This window comes from Sitophilus oryzae, unplaced genomic scaffold (genome assembly GCF_002938485.1).
Source record: "Sitophilus oryzae breed Bouriz unplaced genomic scaffold, Soryzae_2.0 scaffold_732_pilon_pilon, whole genome shotgun sequence".
Lineage (NCBI taxonomy): Eukaryota > Metazoa > Arthropoda > Insecta > Coleoptera > Curculionidae > Sitophilus > Sitophilus oryzae.
This window is the reverse complement of record NW_022147343.1, coordinates 1,303,006-1,326,071: the sequence shown is the minus strand read 5'-3', so window position 1 is coordinate 1,326,071 and position 23,066 is coordinate 1,303,006. Positions and strand designations below refer to the sequence as shown.

General features: G+C 33.6%; 1 protein-coding gene across 7 annotated transcripts in view; it reads left to right on the top strand.

Moving 5' to 3' along the window:
- The window catches only part of LOC115888326 (single-minded homolog 1), a 137,707-nt gene extending 115,595 nt beyond the window's left edge, over positions 1 to 22,112 (top strand). For 6 of the 7 annotated variants that reach the window (XM_030908016.1, XM_030908014.1, XM_030908017.1 and 3 more), the window contains 5 exons: positions 2,615 to 2,820; positions 7,814 to 7,920; positions 11,845 to 11,992; positions 15,957 to 16,219; positions 19,510 to 22,112. In XM_030908016.1, coding sequence (XP_030763876.1) covers positions 2,615 to 2,820; positions 7,814 to 7,920; positions 11,845 to 11,992; positions 15,957 to 16,219; positions 19,510 to 19,979 — 1,194 coding nt within the window. In that variant the 3' untranslated portion in view covers positions 19,980 to 22,112. Of the gene's footprint in view, positions 1 to 2,614; positions 2,821 to 7,813; positions 7,921 to 11,844; positions 11,993 to 15,956; positions 16,220 to 18,618; positions 19,025 to 19,509 lie in introns of those variants that run through there. The other variant, XM_030908020.1, reaches the window with a different exon arrangement.
- Positions 22,113 to 23,066: the final 954 nt, after the last annotated feature.

The following is a 23,066-nucleotide window of genomic DNA, read 5'->3' as shown; positions in this document are numbered from 1 at the left end:
GGGTTTGCGAGTGGCTTATTGCCTTTACTATGCAAATCGACCTAGGCAATTTAAAAAAAGGAAATAAAGCAAGCATTGGCTCTTGAATTTTCTAGTGTGTGTATGTATTCTGTACACTTCTCTAAGTTCTGTACATGCAAATTCTATTTTTACATTTACGAGAGAAAGATACATCGATTAGGGGTGGATTTCACTTGAGCCAGATTTTATATCGTCAAAGAGCGTATTCCATGGCGACATCTTTCGAGGAACGAACGACCGCTTAAGTGTTTTCTTTATTACCGACGCGAGATTCGAATTGCGCGCCATCTCTTGGACGTTGGTGGAATATCCCGGACTTGATAATGGAAATTACTGGAAATGGAAAGAATGTTACAGTTAGTTCCGGAATGGAATTTATCAGAACATCCGCTAGGGTATTTAAAGTGAGAGTCGCTCAAAACAATCAGTCGGCAACGACAATTTGAGTCGAAATAGCAAGTCTGTGGTACCAAACGATTCCTAAAAAAATGTCTGTTCCAAATATGCAAATGAACCACTCTCGTTCCATTTGAAAAAAAAAATATTTATCGTTAAAAAGACGTCTTGGACATCTTTTAACTGGAGAGGAAAAGTCACGAAAAACATTAGACGAACAAATGTATTTTTCCTCCTGGGTAAAAATTTAGTGATTTTATCACAGCCATGACGTTCTAGGTTGAAAATAAAAAAAAAATATTATATTTAAGCAAATATGTCAAAAGTATATATATGATGTCATTCTATTCGGAATGTAATTTTCTATCGAATATAGTAAAAAAATATCGAGGGTACGTACCATTTAAAAATTAAAAATATGTACTTGAATACGTCAATCAGTCCTGATTTATGTCATATACATATGTTACGGTTAAAGTTCGATGTAACACACACATACTAAATCTGTATTTTTATCTCAGAAAATAAATGAAATGGTATAGAGGAAAGTTATAGAATCGCTTTTGAAAAACATCCGGTATGTTCGGTAAACTCCGTATAATATAAATTCCTGGTAAAAAGTATATAGTATACAGGGGCCCTTATATGGAAGGGATAATAGAGGTACCTATAATAATAGAGACAGTACATCGAGAGTACCCTTCTCAGGAAGAAATTTAAATATATTAGTCGGTTTAGAACGTTTTTCTACGTTGTCCGATACCCAATTTCAAATTTACAATCCTCTGTTGACAGGTTTCTTTCACTCATCGCTTTTTTGCCATTCCAGTTTCGGTCTTCCCTGTTTTCTTCTGCCTTTTGGTTGCCAATTGATTATTTTCTTGGGCCATCTAGTGTCCTTCATTCGCTCTACATGTCCGTACCAGATCAGCTGCTTTTTCTCTATATCCTGTGTTATCGTACCTTCTATAACCATTTGTTGTTTTATGGTATTATTTCTTATTCGTTGTTGTCTTGAAATTCTCATTGATCTTCGAATGACATCAATATCTACGGCCTCTATCCTCTTCTTGTATCTCTCAGTTATTCTCCATGTTTCTGCTCCATACAGGAGGTTACTCTTTATCATGGTTTCATATATATTGAATTTTCTTCGCTTTGTTATTGATTTGCTCCATAAGATTCCATTTAGACATCCGATTATTTTTTCGCGTTGATAATCCTTTTCTCTATTTCTCTGCCGTCAGTTCCAGTGTTATCAAATGTAATTCCCAGGTACTCATACTCTTGACACTGCTTAATTTCGTGACCGTTGTCCAAGTTCAAGTTTCCTTCTTGTGCGCTTATACATAGATATTTTGTTTTGGCTATGTTAACTGTCAAGCCCCATTCTCCGTATTCTTCAATAAGTTTTCTTAGCATATATTGCATATCATCTTTATCATTGGCAACTATTATTTGACCGTCTGCGAATTGAAGTGTGAACAAACATTCATTGTCAATCTCTATGCCCATACCACGGATCTATCTTTTCGTTTCCAATTTTTTTAATTTGAAATTTAAAAATAAGATAAAATGTGGTATAAAATAAAATTGTTACAGAAGAAGTTAATAATACCAATCAAAATAGAAAATTCAACCTAATCCAGGGACATTTTTTTCACAGTCACAGTATCTTTTAGCAAAAATTTAATTTAAATTTGACAGTTTAACTCAACTCCAAAAATAATAGAGAAAACATTAAAGGTATTATACCGGGTACGTCTCAAAATGACATCATTTGTTACGAATAATTAGATACCACACAGTTGGTATTTCGAGTCAAATTATCCTTATGAAGCGCATGTTGCAATTTCAAATAAACCATACCTATTCGAAAATGTCAAAAGTTGACATAAGATATGTCATTCTATTCAGAGTGTCATTTCCTATCGAATAAAGTAACAAAATACCGAGGGTGCCATTTAAAAATGGTTGTAGTCATTTCTGATGAAACAGGAAGTGACCGAAAACAATTGAATACATCAATCATTCCTAATTTATGTCATATACTAACATACCAAATTTCGTTCTGTGTAATCTGAAAAAATAAAAAAGTTATAGAGATGGCCCACTTTTGAGACTCACCCGTTATACTTAAAATATATTAATAAGAGATAATAAATAAATATTAATATTGTGTTATCGTTTTTTTCAGGTCATTCACTGTTCTGGCTATTTAAAAATCAGGCAGGTGCCGCTGGGTAATGGTGGTCCGTTCGAGCCAGGCTGTTTCCAAAACATGGGTTTAGTTGCGGTGGGCCATTCTTTACCTCCCAGTGCGATCACCGAGATCAAGCTTCACGGAAACATGTTCATGTTCAGAGCCAGTCTGGATTTAAAACTAATTTTTCTAGATGCCCGGTAAGTAATTAATATATTGCAATTATTCTAATCTCGTCAAACGAAGTTGGGTCAAAGAACGTCTAGAGAAGCTGAACAAATTAGGAAAAGGACATAAAGTTCTCCTGGTCTGGGTCCCAGCCTACCAAGGGATGGAAGGTAATGGCAAAGCAAACGATCTAGCTAGAAAAGGAGCAAATACTCCACCAACTGGTCCAGAACCGTTCTGATTTCCAAGTGGAAACCAAATTAAAGCAGAACTCAAGAACCTGAAAGACTTCATCCGTAACTTGGAATGGAAATCTTCTAACGGTCCAAGACACCGGAAGAAATTTCTCAGAACTTAAGACCAAAAAAATCAAAGATTTTCCTTCTTTTAAGTAAGAATAATCTTCGGATTGTAACGGGGTTTTTAACAGGACTCTCCTTAATAAACACCTCAGTAGATTGGAGCTAAGAAACAAAGGCGAATGCAAATTCTATGGGGAAAATGGGGAAACAGATCACTGAGTGCGCCGAGACGACAACCATTCGTGCGATAAACTTTGGTACGACTGATATCGAAGATGGAAAAAGTAAAAAAAAAGTAAAGTAAAGATTTCAGTTAACGTCTCCTTTTTGCTGCCAGGGCTAATCTGGACGGGGCCTACTTTGTTTACGCGGAATCCGAATCGCGGTTCTCGGCCATATCATGGTCAATGGCCTACCGACTTAGTCTAGTCATCTTAGTCGAAATAGGGTAGGAATCTCGGAATTGAAGATAACCGGCTGTAAACTCGTATAAACCTTTATTTTAACATCCTAAAACATGTCTCAAAACCTACATATGATGACGTGTGCGCAACTTGTAGATAACTGAGGTCAAAGGTGAAAAAATCGATTTTTTGCTAATTTTTTGCAAATATCTCGTTCCCTTTCACATTTACGCTATTTGTATTTACTATAAATATTGTAGAGGATAAAATTCTCTACAACTTTTGTTTCAAAAATTTTTTTGTACTTCAAACCGTTTTTGAGATAGAGGACGGTGAGCGCGCAGTCTTTCATAATGTACGGTATAATTCAAGTTCAACCTGTAGTCTCGGTCAAAAACACGCCGTATAAAGTCCGTTAATTATTGAAAAATATATAATTATAAATAATTTGCATTTTTCCATAAAAGATCATATTGAATATAATAATTTTTTTCATAAATTAAGTATATCTTCATTTAATAACACTTACTTCTTTGTACAATTAGAAAATTATTAACAGAAATACTTTAATTACATTTTAATTATAGTTAGATTTATACTAATTACATTTTAAGTAAATAAAAAGACAAGAAATACATTTTTAATTTATATGTCTATTAAAAAATACGATTTCATACATTTCTCATGGTTAAAATTAAAAAAAATTGAATAAAAATAAAAAGAACTCCATGTTCTTTATTTTTAGTTTTCTTCTTCTTCTTAATCATCGCCGTCTGGTCGCTGTAGAATTTCTAATTCTTTTTCATTTTCATCTTCAGCGACATTTGTCTCCAAGTCTAGGATTTCGGGGTCAAATGTACCATCTTCATTGGCATCATTCTGATAGGGTGAAGAATTGAGACAAGCTTGCCCATTACACTGGCCACAAGCTAAAGAGCACGGCAACCCTGATTTCTTTCCTCCACGATTGAAATGTTGGTGAGCTACTGCACTTGTTGGTGGAAGATTTGATAATTGCACAGGTTTATTCAGTTTGGTTGATTTGATGAATTGTGTATAACGAAGATGATCGATGCTGTTCTTAGATTTTGAAGCATTATAGATTGCTAACAAAGTTTGCACTCCATTCTCAAATAACCTTTGAACCGGACAGTTTTCATCTTGAAATGCTGCAGTAAGTTGATCCAAATTCGGAAGTTTTTCAAGTGTTCTTACAAGTTTTTTTTTTTCCTTTTTTGAAGAGCGCCACAGTCGTGTCACAGTCACTCACTGCGTGCAGAAACAAAATGTGTTTTTTCAAATGAGGATATTTATCAAAACTTTTGGAAGAGTATATTTCAGTTTTTACATTTCATTTTCCAACTTTTTTTAAGAACATTTCTTCTCGATGAGATAGAGTACGCCCGATGAGATAGAGTACGTTAATAATTTTCTTAATTTTCTTATTGTACAAAGAGGTAAGTGTTATTAAATGAAGATATACTTAATTTATGAGAAAAAAAATTATATTCAATATGATCTTTTATGAAAAAATGTAAATTATTTATAATTATATATTTTTCGGACTTTATACGGCGTGTTTTTGACCGAGACTACAGGTTGAACTTGATGAATGATACCGTACATAATGAAAGACTGTGCGCTCACCGCGCTCACCGCTCTATCTCAAAAACGGTTTGAGGTACAAAAAAAAATTTGAAACAAAGTTGTAGAGAATTTTATCCTCTACAATGTTTATAATAAATACAAATAGCGTAAATGTGAAAGGGAACGAGATATTTGAAAAAAAATGCGCAAAAAATCGATTTTTTGGCCTTTGACCTCAGTTATCTACAAGTCGCGCACACGCTATCATATGTAGGTTTTGAGACATGTTTTAGGATGTTAAAATAAAGGTTTATACGAATTTACAGCCGGTTATCTCGAATTCCGAGGTGAAACCCCTAAGATGACTGGACTAACTTGGCAAGTGTCTAACAGCAAGTTGGACAACAGCACGATACAGAGTTTCGAACCGGTCACCCGTCCATTCACTAGTATCGCCTTACGTCGCTTAACTTCGGTGTTCTAATGGGAACCGGTGTTTCGACGTAGCTGAGCCGTTGCTCGAAGATGGAAAACTAACCTCTGTAACTGACTCAGATACTGCCTTTTGTCAAAGCCTTGAAAGTGAATGAAGCGAGACTGAATGGTGAGTTATAACTCAAGAAAGAGGGATACAATAGACCTATAAGGTAGCAGAGATTAACTTCCCTCCTATCAGGAACCGATTTATATAGTTTCAAAAATTTCAGTCAAAAACATAGAAATGGATTAATAAAAATGAATTTTCTTGCAGTGCAGTGGCGAAATACCCATATAGGATTTTTTTGGAGAGATGAATCCGCCACATAGGTAAGTATAGACATTTTTTAATAAAAATGAAATCTCCTTTTTTATATTTTATTCAGCCTGGTAATAATATGTCGGACGTGCGGCTATCAACAACAATAAAAATTGTCAAATCATAAATATTTTTCTCAGGCCTATGTATCCATGTATGTGGCCAACTAAGAATGGACGCCGGCTGTATCTCAGAAACTACTTATCGTATAACTTTGGGATAAAAATTGTAATAAGTAAATCGGTCAAGGGAAATCGCTGGAAATTAATTTCAAGTTCGAAAAATGTCCGTTTCTCCGATGACCAATCAGAAAACAGGATATTTCTCAAAAATATGCAGGCGAAAAGGTATTTTAAATATTGCCATTGCTGTCAATGGAAAATTTGTAATTTTTTTGGTATAGCGTATTTTGCTCTATCTCATAAATAAAGTGGTGAGGGAAAGTTAAACTTTCTTTTATTTAAATAAGGAAAACTCTGGTTTGGGTTAGCCGATAGCCGATTTAAACAAACTAGAGCTCATTTAAAAGAGATTATAAGCAAAATAGCTTATAATACAAATTCCATATTGATTACCAATTAGCAGTATTTAAAATACCTCTTCACCTGCATATTTTTGAGAAAAATTTTCCCATTGGCCATCACAGATACGCCCCCTAGCGGACATTTTTCGAACTTGAAAATAGTTTTCAGCGATTTTTCGTAGACGATAACAATTTTTTTCCCAAGATCATACTATAAGTAGTTTCTGAGATACAGCCGGCGTCCATTCTTAGTTGGCCACCCGTTACATAATCGATTGAATAAAAAACATCGATTACCCATTCAACACGACCACCCTTCTAAGGGAAGCGTCCCTCATCGTTCTGTACCAAATTATATTGACAAGAAAAACACTCCGCTTGTCTGCCACGTTTTTTTTAACCACTCGAAGTGATTGTTAAACAATAAGGGCGAAATTTGACACCGGACTGCGTCATCGGTACAACTTCCTGAACCGGACACGTGTTCAGTATACAGGGGAACTCTAAAATAATATATTATATTATTTTTCTTACACGTTCGCATTTTTACAACTTTCAGTTTTGGATACACAAAAGTATCAAAGTTTAAACTTAATTGTATTTCTCGTTGAACTAAGATAGAATATACAGGGTTATTCACCCCATACGACACGGAGTATTGTAGCTATATAGCTTTCGTTTATCTAAACGATTAGATTTTTACAAATTGTTAAGTTTTAGGTGGAAGGACTATTAGAGCTACCATTTAAAAATGTTTTTACAAGATACAGAGTGGCCCAAATAAATAAAAAATATCAAAGTTGAATTTTTTTAAATAAAACACCCTGTATATTACCATTTTAGTTTCTACGATTAAAATATAAGTAGATTTGGTTAAGGTTTACCGCATTTTAATCTTACCGTTTTTGTCAAAATACCTACAGTAACAATTTTAATGCTTCATTTCTGTAGGCGTTTTAAGTTTTTAAAACTAAATATTGTACTGAAGTTTTTCTATTTCCTAGATTTTGTGTTACAATAATAAAAGTTATACTACCTTATACAGAGTGCCTAAAAATTTATTTTAAATAATTACTACCTTTAAACGGCAATAACTTCTTTAATTTAAATAGAACATCATGTATATTTTACGAGAATCAGATGCACAATTTAATTATCTATCAAATTGTATTATACCATTGTTTACCTATATCTTCAAGTTTTCGTAGAAAATGCATTTTTTTATAATTTAGACCTCATTTGCCAATATACCCATGGAATATTGAATATCCCTAACCTAAATCACGAAGTTTGAATCACCGTTGACAACTAAATACATCTAGGATAGTTGTATTAATTGACTTATAATTTATTATATTATACTAAACGAGTAATACCTTTGACGCTGCTAATAGAGATATATTTTATTTACAGAGTGGCCCAACTAACCGGCTACGAACCTCAAGACCTAATAGAAAAAACTTTATATCATTACATTCACGGAAGCGACATTTTTGCTATGCGATACTCACACCACCAACGTAAGTACCAGCAGTTAAAAAATGTAAGATATATTTTAATTTACTTTGTTTTATAATTTTATTTATACAAAGAATAAGTATCTTGAAAAAATACAAGTCGTTCTTGTATTTTGATTTATTAGATATGTATACTCACCGGCACGAAAAACGGGCACCTTAAATTTTTCATGTTTTTTAAAGTGCTATACAGGGTGTTTCAAAAAACATGTGCCATCTCTCGTGGGGAGATTCCCCACGTAAAAATAAGATTTATTTTTCATATCAACATATCAACATACATAGGTCCGATTCTGCTTTGTTTCGTAGCTAGAGGGTGTTCTTAATAAACTTTCAATTTATTATAATTTTCTTCCAAGTACTTTTAGCGATTCGAATGAAATTTTGAGGATAAATGTTACTGTAAGTGCTACATATTTTAAGGCAAGTTTAAGCAAGTTAAAAATATATCGATAAACTAATCAGAAAAAACCTCATAAAAATAAAGCTATTGAGAAGAAAAAAAACAGACTATCGAGAAAAGACGTAACTAGATGGTGAAATGATTTTAAATTCCTTGCTTTGTTAACGTACTCCACAGGGTGTGTCAAACTTTCACCAAAATATCAACATTTTGTTTCCCTCGTAGAATTGACAGACGGAAACTTTCATTTTTAATTTCGGACGATGTACTAAAACGTCAAATAATTTAGCTACAAATTGCTTAAAAAATCATCATAATTGGCCAGCTAGAACAAAATATACTAAACTTTAAGATACATCAAAATTGTAAGGTGCCCGTTTTTCGTGCCCAAAAAGTGTATTTCTCATCAAAATACCTCACAGAAGTGACTTTTATTTGCGGCAATTCCAGGAGTGTAGGTAAATATTATATTTACAAAAAATAATTTTTTCGGTAAACTGTTTTAGCCTTAATTTACTTTAGCACTAGTTAAACTTCGTTTTCCTAACAGACGACTTCCTATTCACCCTTAAAATAATGTCCCTCCCGCCCACCCTGCCATCTATAACCCTACGCCACTGCGTCTCGCACGATGATTTACATCTCTCCAAATCTAAACCCTGTCGCCGTTTCTCGTGAGTGCTTTTACAAGATTACCATCCCTACGGCAGGCACGGAGAGGATCGAGGCCCCGCTATCCGGAAAATTTAGCATTCAATAGCTAAAACAAACAGAGTAGGGGGGGCGTGGGTTTTGTCGAGGACTGAAACTGGTGCCGTGATTTCCGATAGATCGCGCGCCGGGAACGGAGTGCATTAATGGGGTTCTATGAGAATAAACGGCTGGTAGAAGGGTGTGTACTGTTAAGGATGAATATTACTAATAAAATTGAAGATTTTTCAATAAATGGTAGGGATGAGCAAAACTGCGATTGCGATTTTTAAATCGCAGCGACTGTAACCTGCGATTGCGATTTTAATATTCACCAAACCAAATTACTGGCAAAAAAATGCTTTTTCTAAATATGCCAATGAGCCATCCTTCCATTTGAAAAAATTGGGATATGATTAAAAATGCGATTTGGGCATCTTTTAACTGGCCAGGACAAGACGCGAGAAACAATAGACGATTAAATCTATTTTTCCAAGGCATCTTGATTAAAATGAGTGTTTTTAACACAGCCATGAGACATTCTAGATTGAAATTTAAAATACGTTTATTAAGCAAAAATGTCAAAAGTTGCCACATGATATGCCATTCGTGATTGTAGAGTGTCATTTTCTATCGAATAAAGTAAAAAAATGCCGAGGGTGTCATTTAAAAATCAAAAGTTGTAGTCATTTCCGGTAAAACACGAATTGACTGAAAATAATTGAATACGTCAATCAATCCTAATTTATGTCATATACTAACATACCAAATCTCGTTTTTATCAGAAAAAGAATAAAAAGTTATAGAGGTAAACCACTCTTGAGAAACACCCGGTATTTTATTGATCGTGGCCCTAGAAAATAATACCTTCTCTATAAATAAACTAGCGTGTACCAGCGACTTCGTTCGCGTCGAATTAATCATTTGTAATGGTGATGATAAAGCGAAGCAAGAATAAATAAATAATATCAGAGAGAAAATTCAATCGCAGTTTACTATAAAATGTTTCAATTATCAATAGACCATAAAATTACATTCGAACCAATTCCGCAAATCGCAATTCCTAAAATTTCAAACTCGCAGATAGAAATCACGGTCCCAGTTTACAAAATCACAATCACAGCTAAATCTTTTGTGTATGAATATGTCCGCCGAGTTGTACAATAAAAAATCAATTTTTCTCTTCAACAATAATACGGCATCACATTTACAACAAACTCTTTCTTGTTTTCCAACGATTCTGCTTTGTTAAGAAATTCTTAAATTGAAAGACACTCAATTTTGTAATTCTTGCAATATGTCTAAGCGTTTCCGATATTTCTTTTATTAGGAATCTCTAAAAAAGCATGTATTCGTATAATGGTTGTACCATATTGAACATATTTTCTAAATATATGTATGTCTACAATATTCATGTAAAATAATCAAATTCCACCATTTTGTATGTTACAAACAACTCATAAATATTTATATCTGTAATAGATAGTAAACGTTTGAAATATTACACCTGTTCTAATTGTTTACGTATACTGAAAGACATAAATAATGCAGTGAGCAGGATTCTTATTGAATTAAAGAATATCTGATAGTCAATCCCGGGATTATAGGTTCTAATCCCGGGATTTCAAAACGGGATCCCCAATCCCGAAAATTGGAAACCCTAGTTGAGAGTTGAGACTCAAATTAGAGAGTAATTAAACTGTACTCGTTTAAGACTCCTTTTAAGTCACTCGTTTAAGACCTATCGATCTGTCATTGACTTAAACAAATGGAATATATATTTTATATTTTTATTATTGGTACATTTATTTGTTCGCGGTACTGTTTTAATAAATCTCTATATTACGAATTTCCATATTTTCCTACGAAAGTCAGAAAATCCCGGATTACGGCCGTTTATTATCGTCTATAGAGCCGGACTCAACCCCTCAATCTCGTTTATTGAATTGTACTGGGGCGAAAAAGGGAGCTTTAGCGGAAAATATCGCTTCTAAGGCAAATAACAGATTATTGTTTTCGTTTGTATTAGTCTAATAACATCGCCTCCAAGTGTCGTTAATTTTATTTACCCTAAAGAACGAACATATGGCTTGCTATTAATGTAATAGGTTTATCTATATATTTTATATATGGCTTAATCCAAAACGAACACTATTTTGCGAATTAAAAATCAGATTAATGTCCATCATTTAGTCTAATAACTATTTAGTCAACATGTTTAATTTATGTCAATGATGACAGGTATTGATAATTTCGATTCCAAATATCTCGAGAACAATTACTCGCAACGATTTTTACCCAGAGACCATTTTTACGTGAAAAATGTCGTAAATGTATATTTTTTACTCAGTAGTTTTATACAGGTTAGGACGAAGAATTTATTACTCTTCAAACCAGTTAAAAAATATGTAGGTGGCACCCTCTACAATCTCCTAATTAGGAGTCATATTGACATCAAAATCAAATTTCTCATGTCAAAAAACTCCCAGACACCAATTTCATCCAAATATTGACGTGAAAATGAAAAAGAAATGAAACTTCTACACCCTGTATCTCCGAAATTAAGCATTTTAGGACGTACATTTATACCAACTTTTTTACTTATTTTTATCTGCAGAATATGCTGCCGGAGTTTCCGGAATACAGTTCAGACCACCCTGTATAACATAAGGACCCAAATCTATCACATTCATGTTGTCATATATATTTTTGATCATCAAAAAATGTAAAATATTACAACACAATGAATTGTAATTAGTACCTGATAATTGAAACTTAAAGATAAGAATAAGTTTTTTACTACGTTTATGAACGTAACTACGTTTTTGTTTCAGTATTATGTAAAGGCCAAGTTACCAGCAAATACTACCGATTTCTTTGTAAAGGAGGTGGGTGGGTATGGATGCAGAGTTACGCCACAATAGTTCATAATTCACGATCTTCAAGACCACACTGTATAGTTTCAGTGAACTACGTATTGAGGTGAATATTTAAGAAGCAAATTCTAATTACTGAAACTGAGCTACACAATGTTTACTTATAGGGTAGTGATGGGCAAGAGTGGTCTTAGTCTTGGTCTTGCACAAAAAGCAAGAGCAAGACCAAAACTACACTTACCGAGACGAAAAACGGGCACCTTAAAATTTTGATATATTTTAAAGTTGGATATATTTTGTTCTAATGGACCGATTTCGATGATTTTTTAAACAATTTGTAGCTAATTTATTTGACTTTTTATTATCGTTTTCTAAATTAAAAATGAAAGTTTCCGTCTGTCAATTATACGAGGGAAAACAAAATGTTGATATTTTGGTGAAAGTTTGAAACACCCTGTGGAATATGTTAACAAAGCAAGGAACTTAAAAATCATTTTATCATCTAGGTACGTCTTTTTTCGATAGTTTGTTTTTTGATTTATGGCAATAGCTTTATTTTTATTGGAGATATTCGCTTTTGAATAAGACAGTTCAGTAACGATTTTAACATTTATTTTGGGTCCTCATCAATACACTTATAAAATAGTGTTTATTGCTTTTGTAATATCACTGATGATATTGACTGCCCCAACAGACAATAATATGATTTTTCAAAGACTACCATGATAATTAAAGCAGCAAAAGCCGATACTTCAGAACTTAAAACCACCTCTACTAGAGTAAAAGTAAATAAACAATCATATGACTTTTCAATGACAGTAACATTACAAAAACAATAAACACTATTTTATAAGTGTGTTGATGAGGACCCAAAATCAATGCTAAAAATGCTGTAAATGGTTACTGCCTTATTCAAAAGCGAAAAGCTATTGAGATGAATCAAAAAATAAACTATCAAGAAAAGACGTACCTACCTAGATGATAAAATTATTTTTTTCATTTTAATTTTCTTGCTTTGTTAATTACTTCCACAGGGTGTTTCAAACTTCAAACTTTCACCAAAATATCAACATTATGTTTTTATTTTTCAACATTACGTATGTGTTTTTTATTTCTTTCGAAACTTTCATTTCTAATTTAGAAAGAGGCACTAAAAAGCCAAATAACTTAGCTACAAATTGCTTAAAAAATTATCCAAATCGACCCATTAGAACCAAATACAGGATGTCCCCGGATTGTCTTTACAAGAGAAAAAAACATTTTTAATATTGACATTTTGAGAAAAATGCATTCTTCATAAGAATTTTTGCTTGTTCTAAAATGGTTAATCGCGTTTATACTTTTCCAAATCTCCATACCGTTTTAGAAGAGACAATTAAGAAAAACATGAGAATATTATGGTTGATTTTTCCTAAAGCTTCATTTAGAACCTCGCAATTAGTGGTTTCAATTACACTTTATACTTTTTAGTTTACGATCATTCAAAATGTTTAAAAAACACTTTGAATAAGAAGACTAAGGAAGGAGCATATCAAAAATCTTAGGTACACCGCGATGGGCCTCAAATATGGCCGACTTAAATTCCGGTTTATCAGTGTCGTTCTAATTTTATTTAAAAAATGTAAAACTATGATGTAGGGTAGACTTGGGGTAGACTCAATAATTTGTTGTTTTATTTTACGTTGTGAATAAATGTTGGTAGTTATTAAAATTGTTATAAAAATATATAATTCTAATAAAAATAGATAAGTTATAATAAGTATTTATTAACACAAACATCCGATACGCTACTGAAGCAGGTAAGTCAAATTAACGTATCTAAATTAGACAAGTAATAAATAAAAGCTAAAATGCAAGAAAAATATATAATTTAGTTAATTTAAGTGAATTTCATAAATGATCGGTTTACTACACGTATGTATATTATATAGTCACTTACTAGCGAAAAGTTGTTCCATTATTTCACTCAATTTTTGCCGAGATCTACCGTACGCTACACAACCAACTATTTTAGAGTCTTTTTCGATAAATCAAGTGATAGTGTCACTGTTAATTTAAGTTCTGCCACAATTTCCATCTAGATTTACTACCTTTATACAACTATCAGTAGTAGAATATATAATAAATAACATAAAATAAGCTCCATAAAGACTGACAAATCCACAAAATTTCAAATCAAATTCAAATGTGTCAAATGAATCGTCAAACAGAACTGTCAAGGATCCCCACCCTAGAGAGCTTTTATGGTGCCTTTTCCGCCCACCATGCATGAATACATGGATAGCATTATGCTCCTTCCTTAGTCTTCTTATTCAAAGAAAAAACACAATTAAAATTAATAAAATATCCTAGCAACAGCTTGCGGTAGTCTGCTGTATTCATAGAGAAAGCATAACTATATTTAGCTTATAACTACCGTATGATCGAAAAAAAATGGCGTCCAGTTGGCTTGGAAATGACAATCGATGACATTTCCCATATAAATTTACATATAAAATGACAGCGATCTTCATTTCATAGCCATCGCTGACGCCGTTTTTATTCGATCATACGGTATATTTAGCTTATAAAACAATAAACTTTTGATTTCTAACCAAAATTTTTCTTGACAGATGATAATCAAAGGCCAAAATGACATTCGTCGCAAATTTTGAAGTATGATTAGTGGAAAAGTCAAAACTTTATTATCTTTTTCGACTAATTGAAAATTACTACCACTAACTATAACGTTCTGAATGCTTACATTAAAAATAGGTGAAGAAACTACTACGCTAACTGAAACCACTAATTGCGAGGTTCTGAATGAAGTTTAAGTCCTAAAAATTTAAACGCGTTTCTCAAAAATTCAACCATATTTTCATGTTTTTCTTAATTTTCTCTATAAAACGGTATGGAAATTTTGAAAAGTATAAACGGGATTAACAATTTTAGAACAAGCACATTTTTTTATGAAGAATGGATTTTTCTCAAAATGTTAATAATAAAAAGCTTTTCCTCTTGTAAAGACAATTCGGGGACATACTGTACCTATATTAAACTTTAAAATATACCAAAATCTTATGGTGCCCGTTTTTCGTGCCGGTGAGTGTATATTTCATCAAATTTCTGCTGAAATACATACGCTGTATGTAAAGTATGAAGCGTAAGGAGAATTAGCTTCGTGTATTGAAAAGTGGTTATAAAAGGGAACAATTAAGATGCTGCTGCTGTAGCAAAAGTTCTACATTTGAAAGGAGTGGCAAAAATTTTTAAAACTGGAAATAAAAAAAAGAGATAGATAAATATGCAATGAATTGCCTTAAGCTTCATTCAGAACCTCGCAATTAGTGGAATATATTAATGGTTTCAACTACACTTTATACTTTTTAGTTTACGATCATTTAAAATGTTTAAAAAACACAATTAAAATGAATAGAATATCCTAGCAACATCAGCTTGCGTTAGTCAGTTGTATCCATAGAGAAAGCCAAATATTTAGCTTATAAAACAATCAAGTTTTGATTTCTAACCACAATTTCCCTTGACGGAAGATAATCAAAGGCCAAAATGACATTTCTTTGAAGTATAATTAGTTGAAAAGTTAAAAGTTTGATAACTTTTTCCACTAATTGAAAATGTCTGCCGCTAATTTTGACGTTCTGAATGCTTACATTGAAATGAAAGGAACAAACTTCTAAACTAATTGAAACCACTAATTTATTGCACTAATTGCGAGGTTCTGAATGAAACTTTAATTCTTCCCTTTTAAAAAATGTCTATACCTATGTGGCGGATTCATCTATTTCTTGCAGTGCAGTGGCACAGCAGTGGCGAAATACCCATAAAGGATTTTCTTCCCTTTTAGGTGACCACTTTTTCAAACAAAGTCCCATAAGAGATGTTTCTCCTTACCGCTACCCTCCATAATGTAAAGCCATATTTTTTAATATGCTGTCATAACAGTTATGTTCTGATGAATGATTAAAATACATTTTGTTGAAACGATACCGTAAAAATTTCTTTGCAGTCTCTGTATAATTAAAATCTTAACTTACTTTATTCTATTAACTCTAGATCTTACCTTATTACAGTGAGAACGAAGCCAAAGATCTTATAATCAATACGACCCAATCAGCGCCGAAGGAAGAAGTACCAGGGTCGCCCCTAGAAGGACATTCTCCTCTCACAACTCCCACGCGCTCTATTAATTCTCTCAAGTACAACCCCCACGCGTCACCGCAGACAGGTAGTGGTGGAGGCAGTACTCGACTTACTGGAAGTACCGCCATTATAGAGTCCGATCGGTACAGTGATTCGAATGGCGCCAATTCGGGTCATTTTGAATACAATCATGGTAAGTTGAACGAAAAACGCCTTCTTAGTTACACGTCGTACTGTCTAAAAATTTTTAACTGAGAGTTAGAATGCTAAATAAATATTAATACAAATAATGTCTATACCGGGTGCGTCTCAAAATTGGCTCACCACTATAACTTTTATATTTTTTCACTTAAAAAAACGATATTTGGTATATGACAGAAATTAGGATTGATTGACGTATTCAATTGTTTTTGGTCACTGCCAGTTTCACCGGAAATGACTACAACTTTTGATTTTTAAACGGCGCCCTCGGTATATTTTTACTTTATTCGATAGAACATGAAATATACAGGGTGGCCCATCGAAAACGTTCCTCAAGGCATAACAGCTAGGGTATTTTTTTTTTCAAAAAACCTAAAAACACGTCAATTTTATTTGTGAGGGGGACAACTTTTGCCCCAAAAATGATAGCAAAATCTTCCATCTTCTAAGCGGGGGTGTTATCCCCCAACTTTTTTCAAATGGGAAGGGGGTCAAGTGGCGTCTCAATGAAAAGGGCTTTCTATTCTCTATATTTCCTCACTTCGTTTTTAAAAATCGGTTGAGTCATTTTGAAAATATGAAAGATTGAAATTTGAAAAGTACTTTTTGCAAAAAACGCTTAAATTGAATTAATTAAAAAAAACTTATCTTATTAATGAAGCAAATGCTGAAAATGTTGCCCGTCAACCTCCATACAGTAAAACAAATTATTTTAAATCCGTTCTAGAACATTCTGAAGAACTTGCGGGGTCACTTCGCGACAAACATCAATAATTCTTCTTCGCAGGTCTTCTAATGAGGCGGGTGGAGTGCTATACACTTTACTTTTTATGTGTCCCCATAGAAAAAAGTCTAAAGGAATCAAGTCGGGTGACCGGGGAGGCCACTCAATTGCACTCCTTCGTCCTATCCACCGACCGGGAAAGTTATTGTTTAAATAATTACGCACATTTTGAGAGTAATGTGGAGGTGCACCGTCTTGTTGAAATATTAGTTCTGCTTCAACGTATCCAGGATTGTTCTCTATGATGTCAGTTAGGGCTGGGTCGATGGTATTTTCCAGTAAATCCAAGTACATATCACCTGTTAGATTTCCAGGAAGAAAAAAAGGACTCACAATCGAATTTCTAAAAATACCAGCCCACACTTTAAATTTCTGAGGGTTTTGTGTGTGCTGCACCTCGTGAAAAACCCTGGGGTTGTCCTCAACCCAGTACCGACAGTTGTGCCGATTAACTACACCGTTCAAAAAGAAAGTACACTCTACCTAACCTGATCGTCAACCTTGTGGCAAGTGAAAAAATGCGTAAACATCTAGAAATAATAAGAAAAAACAGCAAATTGGTCGAAGGAATTTATCCTTATCATTTACTCTGATAAATGTTTAAATAAACTTTTCAAATTTCAATCCTTCATATTTTCTCAATGACTCGACCGATTTTCGAAAACGAAGCGGGAAAGTATAGAGAATAGACAGCCCTTTTCATTGCGGTACCACTTGACTCCCCTTCCCATTTGAAAAAAATTGGGGGATGACACCCCCGCTTAGAGGGTTGAATATTTTGCGATCATTTTTGGGACAAAAGTTGTCCCCCTCATAAACAAAATTGTGTTTTTGAATTTTCTGAAAAAAAATTACCCTGGCCGTTATGCCTTGCGGAACGTTTTCGATGGGCCACCCTGTATATATCATATGTCAACTTTTGACATGTCCGGTGAAAAAAATCGTATTTAAAATTTTAATCTAGAGTGCCATGGCTATGTTAAAAACACTAATTTTTAATCAAGGAGCCTTGGAAAAATAGATTTAATCGTTTAATATTTTTCGTGTCTTGTCCTGACCGGTTAAGAAATGCCCAAATCGGATATTTAATCATATCTCAATTTTCCTAAATGGAACAAGGGTGGCTCATCAGCATACTATTTGGAAAAAAAGAATAATTTGGTACCACACACTTGGTATTTCGAGTCAAATTGTCATTATGAACCGCATGTTACAATTTCAAATAGACCATATGCGAAAATATCAAAAGTTGACCTATGATGTGTCATTCAATTCAAAGTGTTATTTTCTATCGAATAAAGTAAAAAATATCGGGGATGTCATTTCAAAATCAAAAGTTGTAGTGATTAGTGATTTTCGGTGAAACAGAAAGGCCAAAAACAATTGAATACGTCAATAAATTCTAATTTATTGACGTATTCAATTGTTTTGTCATATGTCATATACTAACATACCAAATGTCATATACTAACATACCAAATTTCGTTTTTTTTTCTGAAAAACTTTCGAGAAGCACCCGGTATATAAATCTCAAATCTAATAGTAGAGGCATAATATAAAAATTGATGAAGTTATACCTAATAGTAGATAAAGTTATTCGATATTAGTAGGTATGTATTGTTGCGGACCCGTGTGGAATCGGCCTAACCTGACTAATATGCCCCGCCCCCATTCGAGAACGAATGGAATAATCTGGAGAGGCAGAGAACGGCGCGGCGGCTAAAAACATTCGAGTAAAATCTGGACTGTCTGTTTCTCTCATATATAACCCGACGCCTGGAGCCTGAGGAGGACGGAAACAAACAAATCGGTCGACGCGTACAGTTGCCGCGCTAAATTCAAAATAAATTCCTTTTAGATAAATAGTTAGAGAAATAGTAAATAAGTTGTAAATAGTTCTTTAAGTAATTTTATCGTTACTGTTTTGTAACTTAGTGTAAAATAAATTGTGTTTTAAATAAATTAGACTTTCTATCCACACGGAACCACGAACTATTTGTTTTGACTCAAATGGAAATTATCTGAGCCTAGTCTTGCACTAGTGCGTAACATGTTTTGCAACACGAAATTAGGTGCTATGGATATTTTACCACTACCTATAATCTATAACCCTAAAAGCACAATAATTTGAAACAGAAATTTTAATAGTAATGTGAATGTGACAGTATTTTATGACAGAATTTTCGAATTGAATTGTTGCTTTATTAATAAACAGTTGTTGCCATAGTACCGTATGATCGAATAAAAACGGCGTCAGCGATGGCTATGAAATGAAGATCGCTGTCATTTTATATGTAAATTTATAAGGGAAATGTCATCGATCGTCATTTCCCAGCCAACTGGACGCCATTTTTTTTCGATCATACGATATGTGATTTCCATTTTCCTTAATGTTTGTTGCCGGGTATTTTGCCAAAGTAGATAGTACGTTTTTGACAGTTTTACATATAGTAGCCGTAGGTGGAAGAATAACAAATTTAACATTAAGTTTCTTTCAGGAGGCAACGTACTCTTCGTTCAAGCCCCATCCGACGACTCGTCACCCTACTACAACCACCCCGACCTATACTACTCTTACAACGACCCAGAGGCCTCTTATTCCGCCCTCACTGGATCCGTATCCTCCCAGAATCGACCCTTCAGCGCCTCATCGTCCAGCTGTAGCTCCACCGAAAGCGTTCCAACGGAAAAAGCTCATCACTACCAGCTGGGAAATGGTCTCAGTCAGCTGGGTGTCTCTGCGGGGACCAATCCGCCAGCGGCCAACGGTGAGTTTCCTTTGGGAAATACCTGTTTCGCGACCAATAGTCCCTCTCACCATCAGGCTGCGACCTGGGCGACGCCCAACGTTGGACACCATCACGATTTCAAACACGAGTTTGGACATCATCCGGTACACAACGCCGGGTATACTAGTGTTATAGTGGATACGCAGCAATACCAGCTCACTAATGAGTACGTGCACTAAAGCAAAAATGGAAATATAATCTGAAAAAAGCATAGTAGTGATAACCAGAACCAGTGAAGCGAATATGAAAAAAAATAAATCAAACAGAAGGTATCATAGAATATGAGAACAGCAATGGTTTTATGTACCTAACGTGTTGTGATAAATTCGATCTCTAACTAAGATCTTACTTACTTGCCATTGTATTTACGGATCTGAAAAACTTATTAGGCCGAATCAACATGGGCAGTTAACACGCGGCTATTTCGCGTCTTACTACTCTTACAACGACTCAGATGCCTCTTATTCTGCCCTAGCGTAATCAGTATCCTCCCAGAATCGACCATTCAGCGCCTCATCGTCCAGTAACTCGACTGAAAGCGTACCAACGAAAAAAACTCACTACTACAGATTGGGAAGCTGTCTCTGTCTCTCAATCAGCTGGGTGTACTAATCCGCCTGCAGCCACGGTGTGTTTCCTTTGAGGAATACCTGTTTCGTAATCAACAGCCCCTCTTACCATCAAGGTGCGACCTGGGCAACGCCCAACGTTGGGCGCCAAAACGATTTCAAACAAGAGGTTATGGACATCATCCGGTGAACAACGCCGGATATGCAGCAATATCAGTTGACTAATTAATACGTGCACTAAAGCAAAAATTAAAGTATGATCTGAATAAAACATAGTAGTGATACCAACAACAGAACCAAGTGGAGTGAATAATGAAGAAAATTAAAAAAATCAAACAAAATATCATGGAATATGAGAAGAGCAAAATTTTTGGTTTTATATACCTAGTGTGATAAATTTTACTTGCCATTGTTATTTTTAAGATGCTGAAAAGCATATAGGCAGGCCGACTCAGCACGAGCAGTTTGACGCGACTATTTCGTATCCAACAAATGCATCAAATTTCTCAAAACTACACCTGACTGTCAAAACTCAACAGTTAAACAACGACCAATAAGCTGGATTTAGTTAAAATATGGTCAAATTTAAAAAAAATAGACAATTATAATTTGAAAATATGTTAAATATGTTTGAATCGCCCTGTATATTGACAACATATTTTTATAAGGTGTGATAACATTGTTCGCATATTTTATAAAACATATTGGTGTAAAAATCTTACATCGGAAACTTGATATTGTTAACGTAGATTTATTTATCCAAAATAAATATCCCACTTCTGAATGTTTTAAGGGCCTCAGGTTTAGTGGAATTAAAATAATACTGTCCAAAGTAAACATCAGAAAATAATCTATTTCCTGTCAAAACTGTTATGCGTAACCAAGGTTACACATAATAAAAGAACAAGATAAATAAATCTACGTTAATAATATAGAGCTTTTTGGAAACGTTGTGTCACCCCGAATAAGAAGCAAAGTCTGGAAAGCATTCGCTATAAGTACTTGGGTAGTACCAAAAATTCGAGGGGTTTAACCGATGTTTTTAGTTTCTGAATTATGTCGAAAATTATTCAGTATTCTAATACTGAATAATTAGAACTAGAATACTAGAATACTAGTAGATAGTAATACTATCTATAGTACTAAATGAATTTCGAATTTTCACAGCCTTTATAATATATTATTATTATTTATATATTGACCTATACACAATTATATCCAAATTTGGATGTTTTGATCTGACAGATATGAACACTAAAAGATAAGGACAAATAAAAGTTCAAAATAGTACGAGAATATAAAGAATGAGTATTGATTAGTATCAAACATTTCAACAAATAAAAAAAATATCTGTCTTTAGATATTTCCTTTAAAGATAAACATCACTATGCATATGCAATAATGCAATAATAAAATTATTTACTTAATTTTAAAACATTAATATACTTAATTTAAATTTGTTTAGTGAAAGAAATCAATTGCGGTTACAGTTTAAATTATATTAAATGCACAATTATTTATGTTTTTTATAATGTTTTTAAAGCCATTGGGGAACAACGAAGAAATAAAAATGTATTTGTTTAATCGGTCCTCACACCATCAATAATATTGACAGTATTGAATATTGTTAGTATACCATCAGTATTTCTAAATAGACGTTATACGATCAGTATTTAAACAGTATTGTGACTTTTGAGGGGTTAAGCTTGATTTTCATGCATCCGTTGTCCGACGATACGATGATACGATATTAATTTTATTGGTTGAATTTAAAGACTTTGATTGGATAACCGTTTCTAACCAATTGAAGTCTTTAAAGTCAACCAATAAAATTAATATCGGACCATCGTATCAACGGATAACCGACGCATGAAAATCAAGCTTTAAACTGTTCGTACTGCGACCAGCTACTGTTTTTTATTTAGAAAAAAAAGAATAATAAACAAAAGGCACATGTTGCCATTATTTTGTACTATGCAACAACTTTGCAACGCAAGAAAGAAAAGAAACGTTGGATCATAGAATTAGAATAGATAGCTCAGCGTCAAAAGTAAACTCATAAATATACCCGTTTTTTTTATGAAAGTACTAATGGTTTACCTTCAGACGATCAGTACTTTCACCAATATTTTGGCTCCACCTAAAATACTTCAGGATTGTCAAAGTATATCACTGAATATCACCATTTGGAGACACCATCAGTATTCACCCTCACACGGTCAATATTACTGACAGTTTTTGTAAATATATTTTCAATAATACTAATAGTGTGAGGCCAGCTTTAAGTTTCGGCATAAGAATATAATTAAAAAGTTAAATTGTCAGTTTTTCAAAATATTATTATTTTCTATGTATACAGGGTGCTACAAATTCGAGGTATGAGCATTGGTATAACTCGGTAACCGTAATGGATTACTACTACTTATTAAAAAAATAAGTTGGCCTCTGTATCTCACAAATTATCAGCTGATTTGAAAATCTAAAAATACTATCAGATAGCCCTAATTAAGTGGCTATGAGAATGTGTAATTAGTTTTTTGATTTTCTAAAAAAGTATCGACAATAAAATTGATTTTCAAAAATAACCGTTTTTTTCCAAAAAAACTTAGCAAGCCTTGAAATTTTTAAAACTTTTTTGATGGCATCTTGGTGAACAGCCCAAGGCGCAACTTTGCCCAAATTTAACCATCTTCGTAT